Below are 17,523 nucleotides of genomic sequence, written 5' to 3'. Positions count from 1 at the left end.
AGTAAACATGTTCGGTGAACTTGGCCAAGCCAAAATATTACAATATCACATAACATTGTAACTTTTTGGTCATTGAAGAAGTAGAAGAAGTAATCAAATGGAATTTGGGGCATTTAGTTTCTCATTTCATATTGGGGTTGACTTTGGAAATTACAAACAAACTTAAATATTTCCAGTTGCTGCCAAGTTCTAATAATGATTTTTATTATTTTTTTCTTCACAGCTGCAGAGAGAGTAGATCTTATCGTCTTTTATATTCCACTTAATAGAATGATAGTTGATCGAAGTGAACAAATCTATGTACTTACGTACTATGTCTTATCTTCAGCTGATTTTGAAAAATGTACAGTAAGTAAAAATGCATTCAACTCAATATTTATGCAGACTATGTCCACCATGCCTAAGCTTCTCTTTCAGCTAAGACCTTTACAGCATCTGTCTGCCACTCTGGTCTGCCTAGTAGCTGAAGTGATGCTCCTTCTTTTTATTTTGTCTGCCTTTCTCTTCTTTGCTCTCTGATGACTTCCATCCTCACTCCCCTCTTTTTCCTGTCTATTGGCTTTTGCTGCTTCTCACTTGCTGCCGTTTGAAAACAGGAAAGCCAATAGACAAGACATGATGGGACGGCTCCGTGTGGCAGTTCAACTCTTTTTTTGTTGCATGGTTCTTTAGTAGGCATCATAAACATTTTGCAGACATCTGAACCATTCTATCCCAAACAGAGTCAGATCACTTATCTGGTAGCGTCTTCAAGGCAGCATTTTCATTATTTTATTATTTGTTTTTGCTCACATACAGTTAATGTGATTCAAAACTTTTGTTGTCTCAGTCAGAGTGAGTTAAAGAGATGGATCCTTGTGTGTGCAGTAGCCTACAGAGATTGGTCCTGATGTGTATAGCTTAGCTTAGAACATAGTTGAGCTTAAAGTGAAAATATATACAGTCAATACCTTGCGTGTTGCATCTTGTTCATTCAAACTATTGTCACCAAATTTTTCAAGATAACTGTTTTAAGTTTACCTAACATACCTCATATTTGGCAATCCTTTTTATTCATTCTGACAATAGTCACTGTACCTATTTGGTCTTAGTTTAACTAGTGTTAGCTTTCATGTCCCAAATAATATCAGGGGATACTAGTGTTATATTCCCATACCAGGTACTACTTGTGTGCTTTTACAACTAATAAACATCTCTAACAATTAGGGTGATGTATCTTAGTAGGTGAACAAAAAGAAGCTACATTAAGACAATGAAAGTAGTTTAGTCAAATTACAAATGTGGGATGAAAACATATACCTGCACAAATGACAAATACATTTCTCTGTGACTGGCAAACCGAATGTGATGGCCGCACCAGCAACCACTAAAACCACGAAACATGTTCCCGCGGGTTGCTGCTGGAGTCTATGGCTGGCCATCAAAAGGAGGTCTAGCTGAAGCAGACAACCTTAAATGGTTCTACCTAATCATGAGAAGGGACATTGTTTTGTTATTTAGTTTTGTTTTGCCTTATGTCTTAGTCTATCCCCCTTTGTGTTTGAGTGGTCTTATGAGCCTCTATAAACGTTTCTCCTGTGCGACAGATCCTTTGAAGTTGTATGAACTGGCCTGTCAATTATTTCTGGCCAGCACAAAACCAAAAAAACAATCCTGTCTCCTAGAAACCAAGCTCGTATATTTATGTGGTCCAGACAGCAAAAGCGCCATTTGTCAGTTTAAGTTTAGGGAAAGATGGTGATTTTGGTAAACTGTAATCAAATGTAAATGTGTATTAACATCATATGATTATGTTATTAGAAATCATTATCTTGAAGAATCATTATATAAATGAGTTGCATATGTGTATTAACACATGAACGTCATTTCTAGGGGACACACGTTAAAAAAAACGTTTATACTAAAAATGTAATCTTATATGTTAATGTTGCTAACAGAGCTAGGTTAACTGTGTTCCCACTACTAAGCTAGGCTAAACTTATACAGGGCCAATCTCTGTCCTTATTTACTAAGTTCCGTTGCATTCATGAAAAAAATGACAGTCTATCAAATGTTTAATGCATTCATATGAGATTGCTGTCTGTGGTTAATTGCCTGCTTGGAAAGGCCTACTTTAATTGTCGTCAATCAATTTCACTTGTTGTTTTGACACGTGTTAATAAAAGCCACGTAGTGTCTGATTTATAAATTAAGTCAGATCGAGGAGAGGTTATCTAGCTAGATCAGATCTAGATAGACCTTTCCTAAAATGGACAATTCAGTGATGTCTGTAAATAAACTATAACCTTCATGAAGACACTAAGAAGGATAAACCTTAGTGTCTGAGTTGTGATTGTTGATTAAACTCAAATTCCCTTTCCTTCATACTGATGGGCTTCTTGACCTATGGGAAAAATATGATATTTCAGAATTGACTTCTGCTTGGCAGAGCAAATGGTTAATTTGAATTCATCAGTCCATAGGTTTTGAACCCCAAACTAACATGCATGTTTACATACTGCATTTACTATGGTATGTTTTTTTCAAGGTACAGGGGCGATGCCATCTTACTCTCTCTTTTGACTTGCAAACTCTCTTACCTGTCCCTACACTCCTCAAACAGCTTGGAAACTGTGTACTCTAAGGGTAGACTGATATGGTTTTGGCTGACTTGGCATTTCAATGAAAATGAAGGACACTGACTGTAACCATCATCCAATAAAGATATATGAGGGATTTGATGCAGATTGACTCAGTATAGTAAGATGTAAAAGGTGCTTTATGTAGAATTGAGATTTATAAATTATTTGCCATAGCATTAATCAATTTAAACTGTATATTCTTTAGTTTCAACATGCCATTTTACATAGTACCAGATCATTTCCAGCTGTAAGGACATCGTCTTTTGATTAAAATACATAGCTGTCTCATTCAAACCCAGATTTCCCCCAATGCCTACTGTAGTGTCTTAAGGTGCTTGGCTTGAGGTCCATTCATTTTGTCAGCCTACTTCTATGCTGGGTGCAATAGTTCTGTTTGGTTTTGGACAGCCTAAAACTTATTTTGACAATATGACACTGCTGCTTTTATTTGGTGTTCAGTATCAAATTGGACCGAGCAGGGTGACCCAGGACTGGTATGATGGTTAGCTGCCTGAGACTGAATGCTGCCTGGCATTCCATTGTCCAAGAAACAGTTGTATTTTCTGGTCAGCACATGGAGGGGATTGACTGCAGTGTCTTCGACAAACTGTTGACAGTCGGGCAGCCTATTAAAAACTTCACTTTACCAGAGGATTTCCGATAAATGTAGTATGCAACCATGTAGCTCAGGGTGATATACCACTATATTCCAGCTAAGATATATTCCATCAGCTGCTAGAATATTGCCAATGGCAGGAACTTCCATTGTAACAAAACATTTCTGGTAAAGAAGATTTTCCTATGATGGGCTCTGGCGGTCAGTTTGATCCAGTGTGGGAATAATTGGGAAGGTGTCAAGTGTGTTTTGGATGTCTTAAATGTTGCATTGTTTCAGAAGTCTATGTAGAGAGGATATGCTCCATCCCTCTAACATAGCATCACTGTGAGTGAAGCCCAGCTACTGTCAGTGTATTGGCTGGCCAGCGTTGTTATGTCGAATGACTCGCAGACCGCGCCTTCAGTTCAGACAGTTAACTTTATTGTGACGCACATAACTTGGGTCTCTCAGAATAACAACTAACCCTTTCCAGCAGCCTGTCGTACAACTGCCGTGCACACTGCAGTACCTCCAGCCAATACTTGTGTAGCTCATACAAAACAAGTGTCTTGTTGTTTCTCTGGTGCCTGCTTCACTGGGATGCCTGACTGAGTCATGGTGTTTTGCTTCTGTGGATGAGGTTCAATTGAAAAAAACTATCATAGGTGCACAGCAGCTAAGCCAACTCCCCCCATTTATGTCTGGTGAAATTTGGTTGTAGAGCTCCTGCTGGGAGCAGTGGTGTGGTCTGACTGCTCCAGCCTAGCTATAGTAGTGACAGGCTACAGGGCTTTTGCAGGCTGTTTTCTCAGGATTAGAGGTGCACGGAGGTATGGCTTTTAAGGGCTGTTTTTTTATTAAGACGTATTTGACATGCACTCTGCTTTTAACACATTTTTTTCATTTAGTTACAATACACTAAATACAGTTAAGAGTTAATAAAATTGAGTTCTGTATTTGACTATTTCTTGTTTCAGAATACCACTATTGTGATTAACTGGCTAATATTACAGTCAGATTTCAAAATGCTACATATTGCTCCTTTGAAACAATCATTTTTATTTGAATTAACAATGCCAATAAGTTCCAATGACAATTGTGAAATTATAATATACTTATTAGCAAGACAAAAATTACAGACATGGGCCTTGAAAACTTCATATCAGTCTAATCCTGGTGACCTCTCTGCTCATCCACTCTGACCCTGGCCTCTTGCATGCCTCGGTATCCACCCTCTTTCTCTATAGGGAAAAAGAGAGAGATGTATGAGCACCCTGTCTTCTGCTTGGCGTCTCAAGTGATGGATTTAACCATTCGTGAGTACTTTCCTCATTCCCCAGCCTTACCCCCCCCCCCCCCCCACACCTCTGCACTTCGATTTTTCTCCCAAAACCAGCACATCTAACCACAACAAGCAACCTCTCATTTCTGCCTTGCATTGGTGTGTTTTTAGGTTTGTACCTATTGTTTAGGTCTAAAAGTCCAGCTGTTTCTTAATATGTTTCAAAAGCAAAACATACACTGATCTTTCTGTGAGTTTCTTGTATGTCTTGCCCAAAATGTAATTTTTCTGTCTGTGACTTGAATGCATTTTTACTTTGCTTGTGTGTAAATACTCCGACGTGTTTATGGGCATGATACATTCAATCAGGGCACCCACATCCTGTATTTATTTAAAGGCTATTTTAGTCAGTTCTCTGAGGTTTGAGTGAAACATCGTTGTAAATAACACATTTCCATCGTGAACATGCCTCTGTTTTTGAATGAAAGCACATTTTCATGTTGGTATTGATGTACAATTTTAACAGATATTTATGTTTTTTCCCCATATTAGATTTTCGTTATATTGAAGATTCTTTGTGTTTTTCTTTTTGTTTGTTCTTCTGATATATTCTTCCTTTATTACAAAATGAGGAAGTACTCTCTGGTTTACAGACTGCTGTCATAAGACAAATGGATTGATACTTAAATGTCAATTTAACCTTATCTCTTTTTCTGACACCTTTTTTCTATTTCCTCTGCTTTGACTACTGAATGATCTCTTCTCTTACACCCTCTACTTGACTCTTCCCCTCCTCTCTCTTTACCTTCTGTTCACCCCTGCAACCCATTCAACCCAAATTGAACTTCCTTACTTAGTGGATAAATCTCAGAAAAAACAAAAGGATTCAGGTGACGTTGTGCTGTATGCCTAACCTCTGCTGTTCCTGACAGGAACACATCCAGTCTACTTTATATCATACCACCATAAACCCTGTCACAATCTTCCTGTTGCATTGGTCAGCAAAGGCAGAGAAACTCTACAGGATATGTGTCAGGAATGTTGTGAAAGCATAAGTGCCCCCCTCCCCCATGTGGTATTTTTCATTACTCTGAATCTCAATGGAGATGGAAACTTTATTGACACAGAAGGTTTTGCAGGAATAGGACAAATAATAATGAAAAAAAGTCTATAAAGTAGGTGCAAAATAGGAAAAAAATATAATTGAAAAAATGTGACTCAACCAGATATTGTCTGTAATAAGCTTAAGTATTTTAACATTACAATACATTACATTATATTTAATTTGGCTGACGCTTTTATCCAAAGCGACTTTCAATAAGTGCATTCAACCCTGAGGGTACAAACCCAGAACAACAAGAATCAAGAAAGTACAATTTCTTCAAAAATAAAGCAAAACTACAAAGTGCTATTAGTAAGCCATTTTTTTTTTTGGAAACAATTTGACAGAAGTGCAGGAATGATTTGATGATTTAAAAATGCAGAAATTTATTTGTTTCACATGTTACCAGTGAAAACAACTTCAGCAGATACATTACTCAACAGAGGCAAAGTGCAAGCATGGAATTAAAATGTTTGCATGACTGGTATTTAAAGCCTTTTCCTGGAAAGGGCACAGAACTTAGATAAACTATGTTGAGCATTTTTAGGAACTATTATTGCTTTTGGAAAAATCGAAATAATCAGAGTTAAAATTCTTACCAATTTATCTCTTCAAAGCCAGGTTGATGTTGCTGGCCCAGTATTATTATGGTTTTGCTATGTCACTAAATGGCAAATTTTCTAGTGTAGTGTTTAGCCATCACAATCAATACACAGCTTTTGCTGTAACCCTTACAAATAGTCCAAAGTTAAAAGATATGTTTACAATTTTCAAGTCTCTCTTAAAACATAGGGCACCTAAATTATAATAGTGCGAGACAATATATTTGTATAAAAACAATAATGACTAAAGTAAAAAACAAGAAAGAGCTATATGAAGGCAACAGGGTAAACATGTTTCCCTTATCTGAAAATAGTTTTTGTCTCAAGCAAGTTCAGATACCTTTATATATCACTGAGAAATACTTGATAATAATGAAGCTCTATCAATTTATAATCATAATAATCATAGATGTAATATGTAATTATATCTGAAAAACTGTAGTCCATTATACAAAGTAAAAGTTTATACAAAGTATTACTTGACAATCCCCCTTTGAATCAGTATAAAGTTCCATTCTGTAGAAGCTCTCAGCCGTGCTAGCTTGACTTAATCTCAACCAGACAATTGCCCATCATCCTGCTGAGCTGTCCACAACCTCAATGGGCCAAAAGAGCTCTGCTAGTAGGTGAACTGAAGGCGGTCATGACTGACATGGCTAATTCAAGTGGTTGTGTTCTTACGAATCCAACAGAATGAGCATGACACACACACGCACACACACACTAGTTATACTGTTGGACAAGAGCGAACAACTCACAGACAAGCAGATAAAAGAAACAGCATGATGTTTGGAAAATTAGGCTCTTAAATCTCTAAAGATCTTAAAAACAGCATGTCTCAGAGAGGAGGTTGGAGAATAACAATTCTAAAGTTTAAGCAGGAATTGTGAGGGGCCATTTATGCTTTGATAGTATCCTTGGAGGGTCATACTAAATGTTAAGTGTTGATATCAATATTTACCACACAAACCTTTCCAATCTCAGTGAGTTGAGTTGAGTGAGTTTTCACTTTAGACCCTCACCATTTAAAGCTTACCTGCAAACGTTTCTGCTGCTCTATTGTAAGTGATAATGCAGAATTAGGTGTCCTGATAATCAAAGACAATGGATGAAATGGAAGCACTCTGCTTTGTATCATTGTATTTCTTATGCAGAATCCATAAGCTTCTATATCAGATAGCCTTGGGATGCATTATCATGCTTTTAGCATGGCCAAAAATAAAGGCGGGCTAAATTCAAAAGTACCCATGTTTAGTCACAGCCAGGAGGCATTGGTCAAGGGATTGAAGTCAGGTGCACTATCTCGCAATGGTATAACTTTGGTCCTCTCTTGGAACAGGCATGGTGTTGAAGTCCATATTACATGAAATGCTCTCTAGATTTCCTCATAATACAAACACAATGAGATGCAGCCTCACAACCTTAAAGGTCAGATTCTGAGGAAATCAGCACAAAATACCCACCAGATCATTGCATGATGAGTGTTCAATGTACATGCTGTTTACATCCCTCATCATTATAACCTCGTTCTCTCTGGATGACATCATTGCTGTTGGCACGTGATTCATTTGCTACATACCACAGAGGATCACTATTTCCTGCCACCCAACTTTGGCACTCATGGGAATAGTGTTTACATAAAATATGTAATAGAGCTGGTATAACAGTATAACTAGGGCTGGGTAGAACAAGCAATGTGTTAAACGTAGCAGCTGGATGTGGCTTCAAGAAAAAATAGCAGGCAATTAACAACATTTTTTAAAACAACCCAAAAAACTAAGTCTAAAAGTTACCCATCTCTGATATCCAGCCCTAATTATAATAAGTTAATATTTCATTCTTGTAATTTGAATATGACCATGAATTGTCCCAGTGATTTAGGCTCAGGCTATAAACTGGACTAAGGATCACTTTTGAGGCAGCAACTCTATCCAAAATTTGTGAGTGACTTAATCCTTTAGCTCCTGTGTATGGGAGTAAGCAGGATAGCATGCATGTTGTTTACTTGTATAGCCTACCAAATACTGCACTAAAAACAAAAGATTATTTTTTCTAAATCTTACAAAGTCTGTTCATATACAATTAAGGTTGCATGCTTACAGTATTAGTTTATGGAAGAAGAGTTACTGATCAAACTTGGATGCTACAAACACTAACCTTTGACATTTGTGCTCCAGAGAATGTAGGGCGTTTAGTCACTCCTGCCAAAAAGCTGGAGGACACCATCCGCCTGGCCGAGCTGGTGATTGAGGTCCTTCAGCAAAACGAGGAACACCATGCTGAGGTACGTGTGCCTGCATATGTGTATGCATCTGCTCTCTCTTTCTCACTGACACACACTCACGCACAGGCCTGTAGTTTCAGGGCAGTATGGGCTGGTAATGAGAGAAAGTGGGGCTATTGAAAGCAGCTGGGGTCATCCCTCTACAAGCTGTTTATCTATTGATATGTCACTGACATCCGTCAGCTTTCATATGAGCATAACATATTGAGAAAAATCTTCATTCCATCATCGTACGATCAAGAAAAGAGTCTTATCAAATAAGGTTCAGTTTCTCAGGTGACTTAAGGCTAAGGTTCCTTTATTGTCTCCCGTGGGAGATTTTTTGGGGATTATGGGTGCTGCTCCATCAAATCAGACATAAGTAACAATATTAAATACAATAAACACATTCAATAAAGACATTTTCCTGAGATTAAACAAGTGAGCAGTTTAGTAACACTGTTAGGAAAATTTCCTTCAATGTAATGTCCACAGGCATACCATAAAAAATGTGTGTTTTCTGTCAGTTTAACAGAAGGGGTAGTGTGGTAGATTACTGAACAGGACTGCATAAACATATGCACTGCAAATACTGAGTCATTAAAAATATATGTTTTGACTATAGCATTTCCACTCTATATTCTAATAATCTCTGTTATATCAACTTAGATAGCTGATTTACCTTTTTGAACATCATAACAAGATATTCAAATTCTGGTAAAATATTCCAATGACTTTCTGAAATAGTATATTATATATGTCACGACATTATGATTATCTATTATTGACTCTTTTTTGTAAACAATGAGACAACAACCAGTGATGTTTCAAACTACATAAAATGTCACTTTTATTAAAAATGCATTAAATGGTAAATGGTCTGTATTTATTAGTGCTAATCTAGTCTTGATGACTACTTAAAGCACTTTACAGTACAATTTTTGCCATTCACCTATTCACACAAACATCGATACACTGTTGCTATGTTTTATGTGAAGCATTTTCTCTATGGGACAATTGGGGTTCAGTATCTTGCCCAAGGACCCTTCAGCATGCAGAATGAGGGAATCTGGGTTTGCACCGCCGAATTCTGGTTTTACGATCATTTAAATATCGATCTCGGGATTCGTTTCAGAGGATGAATTAAATGAGCTGCAAACATGAAGAAAGCATTTAAAGATATTTTGTGCTTTTGCCATGTAATGTACATACATTACTGTAAATCAAATTTTTGTCACTTTGCTATTTAAACAAAACAAAATTGACTCCCTCTCTGACTTATTTGGTTTGCGGGGGAAATGTTTGAACAGGGAAAAGAGGTATGTGAAATTCTCAGTGCCATGTGCCCCATCTCCTTCCCTTCCCTTACTGTAAGTCCTGTGCATGCACTTTATAACATGGATATTGTTGCAAAGGATCAGTAATGTTTCCCTTCTCAACAATGACCTAAAAGCCTGTTCAGCTTGTGATCACTGCTAATGAAGTGCTTGTGGCAGTGCTTGTTAGCTGCTAAGCTAGCAACAGTTTTGCCTTTGCTGATGAGGAACACTGACAAGCACTTAGGCAATGTGTTTGTTGGACCCATTAACTTATGCTCTGAGAAAACAAAGTCCAGAGTTCTGACTTTTGGTTCTTATTGTGGAACCTCTTGGCTCAAACAGAACAACTCTGTACGTTGCTTTCTAAGAGTCTACCCCAAACCATCCCTAAATATGCTAACCTGATTCCAGTGTTTAGCCATATGCCATTTATTGCAGTTCAGTAAGAAAACTTAAGGAAGATGTTACGTCACCTCTCCTCCCATTAAGGTAACCATTCCTTTCCATCTCCATTGGATCTTTCAGCAGCCACAACCCATGCAATTTAGTGAACCATACTATGCTGCGGAAAAAGAAAAAAAAAGCCGTTGTGAGCACATCTGTAAACTAGTCTAACTCCAACTCTGGCAAATATTGGTGTTGATTCCAATGATTTTATTTGTTTATTGATTTATTGTCATGTCATATCGTAGACACATTCAAATCCAAAGGTTATCACAATTCAATGCAAACAGTCTTTATTCATTTTTACTTATTTGGCTCTAATTCTGGTAATTCAGGTCCCAATTTGTGCCTCTCATGTAATCACCAATTTCACCTGAGACTTCCACATGTTTTACTACACATTTGAGAATGGTCAATAATGTTTCTACAAAAACACTAGTGCAACAGCCTGATAGTTATAAATGATGATTACATGAGGGACACTGACTGGATGCACCTTCATGCCAACCTACCCAACACCAAGAACAGAACTCCCATGGCAAGTGCATGACCCCCACCCCCTCCACACCTACAACCACGTAAGCCCATGGGTACATTCACATTACAGCGTTGACAGCTTGATGTGAATGAGCAAACACCATGGATCCTCGGGGGTCCCTCTTAAGAGGCCTGGCAAGAGTGGGGGTGCATGGAGAGAAGCGAGTGTTTCTGATGTGCATGAGAGTAGACCGGTCCCTGCACAGTCACTTCACTGTGTCTGTTTGATGGGGAGATGAGTGCGCCACAGCTCGCTGGCTCCTATTCTCTGATTGACTCATTGAAGGAGCGGCGGGTGAGTGTCTAAGTAGCTCCCTGCCACGTCTGCTGAGGAGCTGCTGCTGTTTCCTCTGTGGGCCAATAGAAAAGTGTGTGATTCTTCCGTGCCCAAGCTCAGTTTTTACTGCTTTGAGTTGTGAAGAATCCTGCCCTGGAGATGGTGCAGTGAAGTCATTGAGGCAACTTCTTGATCTCATATGGTTGAAATGTGGGAGAAGACCACGAATCGTTGCACTGAATCAGTGGGGTTAAAAACCAATGTGTTTATACTAAATGAGATTTAAACTGTGAATTGTAAATTTCTTCCCATTGGGGAGCACTTATATGTCCTCTCTGTCGTATTTAATATTATATACTTATTTCTTTCCCTCTCAACCTCTTGATTTCCCTCCTATCCCTGTAATTTGGCTTATTTTCTCTGTCTTTACCTTCCTCTGAGTGAAGGCCTTTGCCTGGTGGTCAGATCTGATGGTGGAGCATGCTGAGACCTTCCTGTGTCTCTACTCAGCTGACATGGACGCAGCTCTTGAAGTCCAGCCGCCGGACAGCTGGGACAGTTTCCCCCTCTTCCAACTGCTCAACGACTTCCTGAGGATGGACTGTGAGTGACGAGCTATTGATACCTAACATACAAGTCAGTGAGGAGACTGAAGTATAGCTGCAATTGATTATAATAAGTGAGGAAGGATCATGGGGGTTTATAGGCCTGAATGAGGGTTTTAGATGCATACTTGATGTTTATAAAATGTTGTCAACCATTTAACATTGTTTGCAACAAATCTGCATTTGTATACATTCTGTGCATTCTGTTGTTCCTACTCTGATTCTAGAACCTTTATGCATTAATTCAGGACATTATTATGAACATCATTACTATTAATGATTAGAAGTAGCTTTGTTTCCGGAATGTCTCTTGCTTTTGCACTGCCACTAGACAGGATGGGTAGCATGAACAGCGTATTAGCGGAGCATCAAAATCAGCTCTGTAAGGACAGGATACACAGTAAGGATTGCGCATGTTTAAGCAGTGTTGTTTAACGATACTCATATCCATGAGGGCACAGTGCAACATATAGCACACGCTGTGATGCAGCGTAGGTGGGAGTCATTGAAATAGACATTTCTACTCTGTTAGACACACGTGAGACAGATGACACACTACAGATTTTCAGTATAAGTCTCTATCAGTGTTTATGAAATTTGAATCACTCGGCTCTATTTTATTTTTATTCTGTTGACTGCATACACCAGTCTCCCTGAAACATCCCTCAAATGTCTATGAAAACATTCCTGTCAATACGAGACGTCTACTTTTGGCCTCTGTGTGTGTGTGTGTGTGTGTGTGTGTGTGTGTGTGTGTGTGTGTGTGTGTGTGTGTGTGTGTGTGTGTGTGTGTGTGTGTGTCTGTTTGCAAGAAAGAGCAGAGACAAGAGTGTCTAAGTGAAGATAATAGTCAGGTCTTGATGCTGCTGGTTGCTGTAGGCCAGTCATCTCTCTAATGAACTGCTCGCACTTGCCTGCAGGAACACTGTGGAGCTGTCCGTGGTGCTGTAAAGGATACACTTTTACAATGAGGACTCAATCTGCAGGGTGCTAATTGTCCCTGGGGAATGCTTCCCCTTTTCAGTTTGTCAGGCAGGAGTCAAGGAGAAGGCAGAGCGCCGGCCACTCATTCAGCTCAGCAGAGAGGGCTGCAAATAGCTTGTTACGCTCACTTGTTAGTGTCTTCAAATTGGCCACTTCTTTGCTCCATATTATCCGTTGTTGGAAAATTGCTACTGAAGTACATAGCAATGGACATAGCTACAGGAGCTAGCAATATCACAGTGGTGATTAAACACAAACCCCAACTGACAAAAAATGACTTTGTGCTTCCAAAAGCTGTAATGCAAGACTCCAGCATAAACCTCTTCTATTTCACTAGTATATTAAAGCGCAGTTTGATCGAGACTTTTCCTAAGCTGCTCTGGTGATTTCGAAGACTCAGACTCTTCCAGAGTTACACCAGGTTTTTGGGTTATCTTTATGGTTTTAAACCTGTGCCTCATTTCTGTGCAAGCAACTTGAGATTTGGAGCACAGAATACCGTTTGCTAGCACCCTATTTAGAAGAAAAGGTTCACTCAGATTTGCTCTTTGTTGTCAGAGTAGATTTTTACACTATGGAAATTAGTTTTTACTAGGATACAATTTCTCACACATATATAATGCCTAAAGCTTGTAGACAAATTAAAGCAGCAGAGAATGTGACATCCTGACATTGATGTTGTAGTGGAGGTTAAGCTCAAAATGCTTATTTCCTTTTATATACTCACCAGTATCCTTGTCCACCTCTCATTTGGTAATGAAGGAAATCTGTTTGTATCCAACCTCAGATCACATGACATCAGGGTCACACAGAAGACATTGGTACAAGTCATGATTATTAACCTGACCCTTATTTGTGATATCAGTGGAGACAATGGAGACAATAAATCCAGTGTACCATCCTTCCTCTTCTGATTGGCTGTATTCAAACAAAGCCCCAGCCCACGCTATTACTGTGTAGCAGTATCACCAGAGGGTCATCCCAAAACAAACCATCATCAATACCAAGAGGAGACCCAACAGAGGCCCCCATCGTCCAAACAGCGTAACAAGTCCACACTTTAGCAAGACAAAGCATAACATCATGGGGACATCTTTTCCACAGAAGGTCATCTGCGCTGTTGCCCCACAGCGGTGCACTTATGTAGCAGTAAATAGCCTTGGCACTAGACAGGCGCCAAAGTCGGGCAGCAATTCCAGGAGTTAATGATGTCTAAAGCAGTGGTAGCTGGGCCAGAGCGAGCCCTGGGAACACACTCCTGGACACAACACATCCAAGTGGACAGCAGCCGCTCAAGTGGCTAATTGGGAGAGTGGCAAGCAGGGAGCACAACAAACATTGCACCTAGTGTTTATCAGTGACCTTGACTCCAGTGCCAGCACCACACAATCACAAACACACACATGCTCAGAGGGGGAGAGAAAAACAAAGAGGGAGAGAGAGAGGAAAAACAGACACACTGCATGGAGCCGTGAGGCATCACATTAGCACACACTGGCCTCCATTTTATCTCCTGTGGTCTTTGTCAGTGTTGCCTTTTTACCAGTTGGAAGCCGGCGGAGACTGGGGGAAATGTGTGTGACGAGTTGAATTTAGAAATACCCTGATACGCCGACCTTTTGTTTGGAGAGATTGAAAGAGAGTACGCTGTGTCATCCATGCTAATGAAGAGCTAGCCAGCCACAAACACCAACTCTTGTCCATTATCACCATCTTCTCTGTTACTCATCTCACTGCCTTTCAGATTTATTTCATAACAGAACAGGCACATAAACATTTAAAAGTGTTTTTAGCATCAACGTGTACACAGTAATGCATACTGTACTGTATATCTCTCACTAGATTACTTGGAAACAGATATTGAATGTACATTTTTACCATTTGGGCTCATATCACAAACTCCATCCCAAACTCGCTCAGCGGTGCCTGCTACTGTCTGTGGTAAAGTGTGCTTCTTTGTTCCCCCGCTCAGATAACATGTGCAATGGGAAGTTTCACAAACACCTGCAGGACCTCTATGCCCCCCTGGTTGTGCGATACGTGGACCTGATGGAGTCCTCCATTGCTCAGTCCATTCACAGAGGCTTTGAAAGAGAATCCTGGGAACCTGTCAAGTGAGGAAACTTTTAATTCACTTCACCTTTACTTTTGTTCCTCAGCTATCGTAGCTTCCTTCAGTAGTTTCACATTGCATATATTTGTACAGATATAGCATGGATTCTGATTCTTTTGATTCTTGATTCTTTAATATTTAATTATAACTACACCTTCAGTCAGTTGGTTATAACCCTCTTATGGGAACCACAGGGCAATTTAGACACTGTTTATTTTGAAGTGAAAAAACAATTACAAGGCCTATCAGAAACAGAGGTGGACCAGCCTGAAGATGGAGTGGGAACAGAGGTCAGCTGGTCTGCCGATTGGAGACAAGGGGCAGATTTCAGCTGGGCCGGTGACTAAGGATTAGGAACATTGTCTGGCTGGACCTCTGACTGGAGATCAGCAACAGACTTTGTATAGTCCAACAATGGAGCAGAAGAGACGTCAGTCAAGAACCCCAGTGCAGAGGCAGAGGAGGCGTCAGCCCAAAAGATGCAGCCAACGCCTGCTATAAAGGTCTCTGTAGGATCCCACTCCTGAATTGAGACACAGTTAAATGAGACACAGGTGAAACAAGAGGTGAAGGTCAAAATAAAACAGGAAATGACACAACACAATGATTCCAATGACAAAATGACAAAATTCCAAAAAGTAACTTCACTATACATAAAAACATATCTTTATGATAATGCACTTATTATTTCATGGTCCCAAAAGTCCAACAGTAATTGTGGAGTGAGCAAACGGTCTTAGAACTTCATCAATTTGTTAGGACCTGGTCAAGAATTGACTGTTCAATGGCTGTTTCATTCTCTAGCTATTTTCAGACATGAACTCCACAGAACCTCCTTATTTTCTCTGTAGGAGGTGAATGTGTGTACGCAAATGTCCGAGAGGCTCCGGATTATCAACTGACATTCTCAGCTGTGCCTCCTAGTGTTAAGTCAGTAGAAATTCAGGAGAATTTAATGTGTGAGCGCTGCAGGGGATCCCACTCTGGATTTACCGCGAGTGAGTAGCGTGAGTTAGATGACGCTTCTAACACGCAAAACTAATAAAGAAAACAAAACAAAACAAAGCTCTCTCGAAGAAAATGCGGCATAATACCCGTAGAAGACACGGATGAAGATGTCAAGAGAGGCTGTGGTGATAAGAGCTGACACTCTTATGTGTTGTAAAGAAAACCCTGTGCTCTCCACTGCACAGAAATCTGCCTGCTGCATCCAGCTGCTCGACATCTCGCTTGAATAATATAGAAGATTTGTTGCTGTCATGAAACCTTCTGCTGCGTTTTGCATGTTTGAAAGCCAACTCTGGGTAAATTCTGGAACCAATTCTCCGGACATTGCAGGTCATGAAATGGCTTCTGTTTCTTCAAACCTTGTGGTAAAACTCCACATCCATTGACTCCTCTAAAATCAACTATGGACAGACTAAATACTCCTGCAATCACAGTCTGTTTCAGAAACTGAAGTGGTTGAACGTTTTTTAAATCATAAACAGATTAGAGGGGTTGTTCTGTTGGCTAAAAAAAAAAATTGTATTTGTAAAAGAGAGAGAGTGAAGGTGAAATCAGTGGTGAGGTGCTTTTGTAAACATCTATATAAATATACAAAGCAGAACACTGAATGTAAAACTCACAATGTGTGACTGTTGGACAATGACACTCCAATCGCACAGTGACAGACACCTGCCCTTTCCAAGACCTGTGTATGTTTAATAATAATAAAGCTCAAAAGTGCTATACATTTCATATGCTGGTTATGTATCAAACCCACCTGGGTTCTTGCAGAATGTGTGTTGTCAAATAACAGTACGATGCACAGCAGGCACATGCCAGTGGTCCTGTCTATAAGTCTCTATCTTTCTGTGTGTTGTTCTTCACTGTATCTTTATTTTGCCACAGATTTAAATACTGTATCATGTACCATATGTTCAGATCCCCAGAGTCACTGTGCTCATTTCAACATGGCTATTCCACTCTGTTTATAAAACAGCTGTTTTTCTAAATGTAGTTTCCTCATTATCAAAGACACTGACATTTTATATCAGAACTAATTATAACCATGAATACAGGAGGTCTTTCAGCTCACTGTCGTGAGATTGTAGGAAGATTGCAAAAATGTTGGATTTGGACATGCTGCAAAATCTCTGATAAAAGTCTGACTTGAATGTACCTTCTCTCTTTTGCTCTTCATAACTCATTTGCATCTGCTTTGACACAAAATCTTTGTTTCCTGTTTTCTGTTATTCTGTTTCTCTTCACAGAAGCCTAACAAGCACTCTGCCAAATGTCAACCTCCAAATGGCCAAAGTACCAAACCTAACAGTTCCAATTGTTAACATCCAACAAATACCCAGCTTTTCTCCACCTAACTGGATGACAGCTAATCAGGACTCAAAGTGTGTATCTGCATTGTCCAGCCTTAGACATGCACACATGTCCTTGGTATGAATGTGGCATCTAAATCATATGACCCCAAGCAGATTTACCTATATAAACTCATATATCCAAAATATTTTCCTTTTATGAAAAGAAAAAAATTCCAAACCCATACAGTACTATTGGAGTATGCAGTACATGTGTGCTAGAGGGACTGAAATCAATATTACATTATTATTATTATTATTGCTTAATATCAATATGCATATTTTTGCATCTATAAGAATAACAGTTGTACGCTAAATCAGTTATTAATATAAGTAAAAAAGATTCACCCCAATTAATTCCATTTTTATATTTATACTATAAAGTGGGCGATTAAATAGCGATTTGTCTTTTGTAATAG

General features: G+C 39.3%; 1 protein-coding gene across 3 annotated transcripts in view; it reads left to right on the top strand.

The window, feature by feature from the left end:
• The window catches only part of cadpsa (Ca2+-dependent activator protein for secretion a), a 175,196-nt gene that overhangs the window by 111,218 nt on the left and 46,455 nt on the right, over window positions 1-17,523 (top strand). For all 3 annotated transcript variants that reach the window (XM_053441612.1, XM_053441620.1, XM_053441627.1), the window contains exons 17-19: window positions 8,383-8,489; window positions 11,492-11,648; window positions 14,607-14,748. In XM_053441612.1, coding sequence (XP_053297587.1) covers window positions 8,383-8,489; window positions 11,492-11,648; window positions 14,607-14,748 — 406 coding nt within the window. The remainder of the gene's footprint in view (window positions 1-8,382; window positions 8,490-11,491; window positions 11,649-14,606; window positions 14,749-17,523) is intronic.

Source organism: Pleuronectes platessa, chromosome 2 (genome assembly GCF_947347685.1).
Source record: "Pleuronectes platessa chromosome 2, fPlePla1.1, whole genome shotgun sequence".
NCBI classification, from domain to species: Eukaryota; Metazoa; Chordata; class Actinopteri; order Pleuronectiformes; family Pleuronectidae; genus Pleuronectes; species Pleuronectes platessa.
The sequence above is the reverse complement of the archived record's forward strand: the minus strand, read 5'-3'. Positions and strand labels throughout refer to the sequence as shown.